This window comes from Elaeis guineensis, chromosome 13 (assembly GCF_000442705.2).
Source record: "Elaeis guineensis isolate ETL-2024a chromosome 13, EG11, whole genome shotgun sequence".
Classification (NCBI taxonomy): domain Eukaryota; kingdom Viridiplantae; phylum Streptophyta; class Magnoliopsida; order Arecales; family Arecaceae; genus Elaeis; species Elaeis guineensis.
The window spans coordinates 1,873,659-1,881,934 of record NC_026005.2 but is presented as its reverse complement, the minus strand read 5'-3'; the positions used below and the strand labels follow the sequence as shown (position 1 = coordinate 1,881,934).

The 8,276-nt window shown below is 43.5% G+C and overlaps 1 protein-coding gene and 1 pseudogene across 1 annotated transcript; both read left to right on the top strand.

Annotated features, from left to right (window-relative positions):
* The first annotated feature begins 4,890 nt into the window (after positions 1 to 4,890).
* LOC105060874 (BRI1 kinase inhibitor 1) lies at positions 4,891 to 5,921 on the top strand. Its single transcript, XM_010944729.3, has one exon. It carries the CDS (start codon positions 4,941 to 4,943, stop codon positions 5,766 to 5,768), a length of 828 nt encoding a protein of 275 aa, XP_010943031.1. The 5' UTR covers positions 4,891 to 4,940; the 3' UTR covers positions 5,769 to 5,921.
* An 848-nt stretch (positions 5,922 to 6,769) lies between these two features.
* Positions 6,770 to 7,459, top strand: LOC105060937 (zinc finger CCCH domain-containing protein 20-like; annotated as a pseudogene).
* The last annotated feature ends 817 nt before the right edge of the window (positions 7,460 to 8,276 follow it).

Below are 8,276 nucleotides of genomic sequence, written 5' to 3'. Positions count from 1 at the left end.
TTGGATGGTCAGAGGGAGAAGTCAATATCAGAATCAGATCACGGTGTCAGAGAACAGGTGAAGCTTGAGGTTGATACTTCAACAGTTCAATCCGATGATCCAGATGATGAGGTGCAGGATCCTGATCGAGAAGAGGATGCACCTGAACAACAGCAACAAGAGCCATATAGCATTGCAATTGGTAGGGAGAGAAGACATATTAGACCTCTGCAGAGATATGCATATGCAGTTCTAGTTGCGTATGCTTTATCAGTTGCTGAGATAGTTGATGTGCATGAACCAAGTAATTATAGGGAAGCTATTTCTTGTTCAGATGTAGATCAATGGGTCGGTGCTATGGGTGAAGAAAATGAATCAGTTCATAAGAATCAAACTTGGGAGCTTGTGACATTGCCTAAGGGACAGAAAGTGGTAGGCTGCAAGTGAGTTTTCAAGAAAAAGGAAGGCACTCTAGGGATAGAAGCACCTCGTTACAAGCACGGTTGGTAGCTAAAGGCTTTACTCAAAGGGAGGGGATTGACTTCAATGAAGTGTTCTCTCCAATTGTGAAGCATAGTTCCATCGGAGTCTTTCTTGCTATGGTTGCTCTTCATGATCTAGAGCTCGAGCAATTAGATGTGAAGACACATTTTTGCATGGTCAGTTGGAGGAGCAAATTTATATGAGTCAGCCTGAAGGATTTGTCATTCCAGGTATGAAAAATCATATTTGCTTGCTTAAAAAATCTTTATATGGTTTGAAACAGTCTCCTAGGCAGTGGTACAAAAGATTTGATACATTCATGATTTGTAATGGCTTTATCCGTAGCTCATACGATAATTGTGTGTATCACAGAAAGCTTTCAGATGATTCCTTTATCTATTTGCTGTTGTATGTAGATGACATGCTTATTGCTGCTAAAAGCATGTCACAAGTTAATATACTAAAAAGCAGTTGAGTGATGAGTTTGAGATGAAGGATTTGGGTGCTGCAAAGAAGATTTTGGGAATGGAGATTATCCGGGACAGAAGTGTTGGAAAGCTTTTCTTATCTCAGCAGACTTATGTTGAGAAAGTGCTTCAGCGCTTCAACATGAATAATTCTAAGCCTATAACTGTTTCGTTTGTTGCCCATTTCAAGTTATCTGCAGATATGTCACCTAAAACAAATGAGGAGATGGAGCACATATCCAGTGTTCCTTATTCTAGTGCTGTGGGTAGCATCATGTATGCTATGGTTTGACTCGACCTGACATTTCACATGCAGTCAGTGTTGTGAGTAGATACATGACGTGTCCTGGGAGAGAGCACTGGCAAGCAGTAAAATAGATTTTAAGATATTTAAAGGGTACTACAGATGTTGGTCTGACATTTAATAGGGCCAAGATGAGTGATTCAGTTGTTGGCTATGTGGATTCAGCTTTTTCAGGGGATTAGACAAGAGGAGATCTCTGACAGGTTATTTGTTTACTCTTTCTGGTAGTGTTATCAGTTGGAAGGTAATATTGCAAACTACAGTTGCTTTGTCTACACAGAAGCTGAATATATGGCTCTAGCAGAAGCAGTAAAAGAAGCTATATGGTTACAGGATTTGGTGAGTGATCTTGGATTGATGCAGAATAAGTCAATAGTATTTTGTGATAGTCAGAGTGTCATTCATCTTACAAAGAACCAAATGTACCATGAGCGAATGAAATATATTGATGTTAGATATCACTTTATTCGGGACATTGTATCATAAGGTACTATAGTTGTGCAGAAAGTCTCTACACATGATAATCCGATAGATATGATGACGAAGATAGTTCCAGTTAGCAAGTTTAGGCATTGCCTAGATTTGGTTGGTGTTTGTAGTGCTCAGTAGTGCCCTTGCAAGGGCACAGAGTGTTGAGATGATTTCGTTGATAATAGTGAAAATTTAAGCCAAGGGAAAGAATTATTAATGTGGCTTGAAATTTTGGATATTTTTTATGAGCTCGAATTATGATCCGATCCAAAAAGCCCGCGTTGCGACCTGAATGAAATTTTTTGGAAGGTCTGTGGTGGTAGTGGAGGGCATGGGCTGATACTCATTGGTGGGTGCGGGGGGTAATGCCCCCGCAATATGGATCAGTATAAATATTATACTTTCTATCAATCTCGACAGTTTTTGTGAGAGAGGTTTGGAAAATCAAATTGCTGCTAGGATTTGGAGAGTTCTGAGTGATTGTATCTCTCTTTTAATCATAGTAAAATTTTTCTCTCGTGTCTTGTCCGTGGACGTAGGCTTTTCAGCCGAATCTCGTAAATCCTATATTTATTTTTTTTCTCTTCTCTATTCTGTGTGATTGTACGAATCTGTGTGTGCCCTATATTTGTGCTTATTGTAACATGATGCTTTGCGAGAGCAGGTCCACTATCATTTTAGTCATAGCAAATTCTTGCAATTGGTTTGTGTGGCAAACCTTTTTATTGCCCTCTCAACTCTAAATCATAGTTGTTGGTGCAGAATTCCGCCGATGCCGGAGAAGCTGGAGTCGAGGGGATCGCGGCCGCCGCCAGGACCTGCAAGAAAGTCTAAACCGGAGTTGGGGGTGCTCCGGTAAGACCCTCCGATGCTCAAGTCAGTACTCTGCCTCAACAGAAATGGAGCACTCGAATGAGATTTTAGCAGAGTTTGAGAAAGCTTGAGAAAACTTTCGAAAACTTACCAAAATTATTGCCTTACCCCATTTTATAGTAGAATGCGGTATGGTCTCGCCATTAATGGTGTAGACAACTGGGGAGTTGTCAAGTCGTCCGAGGCTGTCAAATCGGTGTGGGTTGTGAGGTCATCAGAATTGACCCATGTCCTTGGCAGGACAATACCCCAGGGCGGCCGCATAGCATGTCCTTGACGGGACAACAGCCCATAGCGGTTGTACGGCGTTTGGACGGGCTGGCCGATCATATGTTGGTATTCGGCTGCGGGACGTCGGGCGATGACTCGAAAATATCGTCGCTGATCTGGTGCTGGTGGAAGTCGGACGTCGGCTGCACCTCCGATAGTGAGTCAGTGATATGGGTTCGGTCGTTGGGCCGGTTGGAAACAGTGTCGGTCTGTTTGGCCGGTGTATCTTCGACCGATATTGTCGGCAGTCATTGTCGGAGTCGTCTGTCTGTCCGGTGGGTAGAGTCGGACGTCGGTCGGGCCGGTCCGAGGATAAGTCGGCATACAGGGTCAGTCGGCATATCCCAACAAGGACCATGCAATGGCTTCTTTCCTGTGGTCCGTGACCACCACCACATGGGCCGATCATAGGAGGTCATAATAGTGGAGATTCTAGAAGATGCAAACTCCTTCCTTGGCATCCAGCACTACTCAGTTGTAACTGAGATGGAGCCCGTCCGTTGTAGAAGTTCGTCTGGAATCCAATTCTGTTGTTAAAGTTCGGACGGAGTCCGTTCTTGTAGGAGTCCGGAAGGAGGCCGCTTACTATAGAAGTTCGGATGGAGACTGGTCGTCGTGGAAGTCCGACGGAGACCGCTTATCGTAGAAGTTGGATGGAGACCGATCGTCATGGAAGCCCGGATGGAGACCGCTCGTCGTAGAAGCTCTGATGGAGTCTGGTTACTGTAGAAGTCCTGCTACTGGAGAAGCTCGGACATTGACGAAGTCCGGAAGAAGCTTGGAGTAAAGTTGATCGTGACAGGAGGAAGTCGGAAAAAGATTCGGAGAGTAGTCGAGGGTACTGTGAGAGCTCGTCCGTTGGAGAAGTCCGGAGGGTACTGTGGAAGTTCTTCCGTCGGAGGAGTCCGGAGGGTACCGTGGAAGTTCGGACGGTCGGAGAAGTTCAGAAAGACGCCGCACAAGGTCGGAAGCTGGAAGAGTCTGAGAGGGTTGGCTCTTACAAACTTCGGCTGGATTATTTTATACCCAACAATAGTCGTTATAAAAATGAGGTTGGTTGCAGAGAACCTTGTTGCTATTCTTTTGCATTGTATCAAGATTTGCCATGTACATAGATTGTAGAATTTTCCTACACTTGGGTGTAGAGACCTATTACTATTTACTTATATATAATAAAAAATTAATAAACAAATAGATTAATACTTCATTGACGGTTTAATAAGAACCTTAAGGAAATCTATGTGCTTGTGTCTCTACCCTAGAAATATAAAACCAATAATCACTGAATAATATGCTCCAAAATGAAGTATTGAATAGTCCAGCGGTCGACTATAGCCGTGCCTGTTTTGACGTTGTTCGCACCAAGAGCAACATTTCAACTGTCCAGAAAATAGAGGCGAATAAAAAAGGTGGCATCGGGTTGTCACCAACCCAGGGCCAGAAAACTATGGTCCACATTTCGACAGCTATTTGGGGCCACTGCTTCTAAGAATACTTGCTTCAACCTCTTACAGATTAACCCCCACCCTGCCCATTCTTTCTGCATCTGTGCGATCACGAGCTTCTATTCTCCTTATCGTGAGCTAAAGAACTCTTTGGACTGAAAAATGCTTCATAATTGGATGAAAACATGAGTCTACGTGCTTTACGTGTAATAACCCAAAATCCTATCCTAAAAAACTAATTAGAAGGTATTATTTAGCTTTCTTAATCCTATATATAAGCACCGAAAATCTATCTCATATGCTCTTCCCATTAAGCTCTAATATTTTTGTAAGATTAAGGATCCAAATCTATTTATAAATATTATAAATTCAATCACAAACATAATAATTAGCTTTCAGTTAATCTAAATGGATTTATGCTGTAGTATCTTTTAACTGGCATCATGAACTGGATTTGCCTTGGCACCATTTATGACTACTTAGGATCTCATCCCCGCCTCCCCCCAAAAAAAAAAAAAAAAAAAAATCAAAAGATAATATTTAGATTTTTTAGCTCTATATATATAAATATTCGAAATCTACCGGATATACGGATCCTCTCAGCATATAAGCTCCTTCCGAGTCCCCTTCGCATAGCATTATTGGGCCATGGACGGACAGAAGCCCCAAAGAGGAGAGAGAGAAACCAATCAGGAATCAAAGGAAGACAAGGGGATTATCCCACCACCTTCACCTCCATCTTGCACCTCTTCCCCTTCCCATGACTTCTCCTTCACAATATCTCTCCAACCTACTTTCATGCCATCACCAAAACCCATCAACTGCATGGAGACCACACCATCCAATATTGCAGTAATCGACATGGCCCCGGCAGATGACGTCTTCTTCCATGGCCACCTCCTCCCCCTCCATTTCCCCACCCATCCCCACATCTCACCCCGCCCTTCCGACATCTCCATAGAAAACGTCGGCCTTCCTCTTGAGAATTTCTACAGCCACAACGATACCGACACCAGTGAGAGCAGGGAGAGAACAAAATTCAAGTCCTTCTCTTCCTTTTTTGGGCTTGGAAAGTGGAGGAAGGCGAGTGACATGGGAGAAAAAGAGGAGAGCAAGACGAAGAAGAAGAAAGGATTCGACGTCATGAGCCGTTTCCTGAAGAAGTATGCGAGATTGGTGGAGCCCTTCTTATTCTTTAAGAGGGAGAGTAGAAAGGGTGACCTTCGTCGTCGACCTTACTCCTTCTCGGGTCGTCCGAACCCAAAGGAGAAGGTTGGATGGAGAGGAAGAAGAGGTGAATTCTCTGCACCAGCCTCCATGAGAACATCTCCAACCAACAGCGGCCTCCTAACAGCTACCTCCCTGACCTTCAATTCTTCAGATGAGAGCACGATGGAAGAGCTCCAGAATGCAATCCAGGCAGCCATAGCGCACTGTAAGAATTCTACTGCAATGAAGGAGGAGATATGTAAATAATAAGATCACAAGGAAAATAGAAAAAGGAGTTACCTTCTTGTTTGTTTCATCATTGTGTAAAAGCTCGAGTACATGAATTACAAGAGAAGTCTAGCAATTTTGGGCTTGTTGATCGAGTTTATGAATTTGATACAGCATCCATATCTTGTTTTAGATCTTCTTGAGTTGTTCCATTCCTCATCCACATGAAGCAATGTGTTATATTAATTTGTTTTCAGTTTCGAAGACCTCCAGGTAGGAAGAATATAGAAATGGCGCTTGGAACTAATTTCACCTTCTAGGGCAGGATGAAGTAGATATTCTACATTATTAGGAGTAGGAGGTAAGTTTTACTGGATACCAACGTAGATCCAACCTATGGTGGTCCCAACCTTATCTAGATTTGGACCCAGCTCATGGTTCCAATTACAAACGCTTGACCCAAAATTTAAACCAGTAAATCATGTATTGTTCAACGGAAACTGGAACCCAGTTAGTCCCTATAGCCCGATATACCTAAAGTTGCATTTGGTAGCCAGTAAACTATCCATATCGCCGGCAATTTAAAGTGAGCCCACCGAATTACTGTATTTGATATACTTTTTAACGGCAATCTGGATTACCTCCTGGATAGTTTACCGACAATTTAAAATGAGCCCACCGGATTATTGTGTTTGGTATATTTTTTAAGTGGCAATCCAGATTGCCTCGCAGGAAGCAATCTGAATTGTCTTGAAAAAAGATAGCTATCCAGATTATCATTTGTTTGAAATATTGTAAAAGAATTTTTAGACAAAATTATCATAAAAAAAAAATCACATAAAATTCACCCCTCCACCCCCTCTCTGGTGTCTCTCACCCTCCTCTTTTTCTCCGAACTCCTCCATGCCCTTGCCACCCTCGACCGCCTCCCCTCCGTGCCCTCATCAACTCCGACCACAGTCCCCACTTCTACGCCGGCATCAACCTCTCCTTCTCACCTCCATCATCGCTGCCCCCTCCTCCGATGACCCAACCGTTGTCCCGAGTTCTGGAAGACCGATCGCTGCGAGTGCAGCAACGCCTGCACCTCGCCCATGGGGTCTTCAAGAGCTGGCTCCACTCGGTGCGCTCTCGGACCCAGCCTTGTCAGATGGCACCACCTACCATCGCTGTATTTGCTTCTTCGTGCATACCCCCACCTAGCTTGCTTCTTTCCCCAGAGCCCCTGGTCGCTATCGTAGGTCGCTCCTTCGTATGATGGAGCACCAGCCCAGTTGTCCAAGAATCTGATCACCTCACTGAGGTCAACTCTGATATCAATCTCGATGTCGCTGACATCAGAGTCATCGTTGGTGTCGCCGTGGGGGCGGAGGTAGTGAACGAGGTCATAGCGGAAATGAGGAAGTTGCAGCTGAGCAAGAAAAGCTAGGTTGGTGTCATGTTCTTCAGGGGTTAGGATAGGGAGTGATGGTAGGTTTGGTTCACCGAAGGGTGTTGGGGTGCTCAAAGCGAGTTTTGTTAGCTTGCCAGCAATGCCGACGACGACGAGCGACGGAGGGCATGGGTGGGGAAGGAGGCGGTGGAGGAGTTTGGGGGGGGGGACAAGGGGTAAGTTGTTCAAGAATTTGAGGAAAAAAGAGTCGGTGGAGGGGTGTTCGGACATCGACGGAGTCGGTAGCACTGCCATGGGGTTGCCAGATTTGGGATGGATTTCGGAGTTGATGAAGTAATGGCCAGATGGGTACTGATCCAGTAGACAACCACCGTTGGATACAAAACGCCACCAATCTAGCACTCATGGGACTGCAGGCTTCAGCATCGGAGGCTAAGGTGAGGGGGCTCGTCTTGAGGGTTTTTCGCCCTCGTCAGGCATACTTTAAAAATTTTAATTTTAATTTAGAAAATAAAATCAAAGCTTTTTTCAATAATTTAAAATTTTATAAAATTTTATGGAGGTATTTTGAGAATTTGATTTTACATTACCGATAATTTAATTATCATACCAAATATATCAATCAAAATTTTCAATAATTTTACTACAATTTATTTGCATGTACCAAACACAGTAATCATATTATTGATAATTTAATGATAGCAATCTATCTTGAAAGCAATTCAGATTATCTTTCAAGATTGCCCGACGCAATCTTAAAATTTTTTGATCCATGCAAACGAAAGACTGACCGGATAGAGCTTTGCAAGTCCAATATTAATGCACCCGTACTGCATCAAAGAGCTCAAATTAAGTAGCATCTGGAAGCCAACATGATGGCTGGTAAATTGATTCATTTCCTACCTCCAACAGTGGAGAACTTGGTTTGATTCCAAAAGTTGCGACCAGGGAATTTTTGAACATCTTTTGCAATGTAGGTGGCATAATTTAACAGCATGGTCAAGCGCCTATACTGTTTGGTTAGGCATTTATCGGTGAGGACTTGAGGGTTATAACTTGCACAAACTTCATACAGCCCTATGGGGCCAAGGTGAGTTTAGGAGGAGTTGCCTTGTAATAGCCCAACAAGGCTCAATTAGGAAAGCAAAATTACT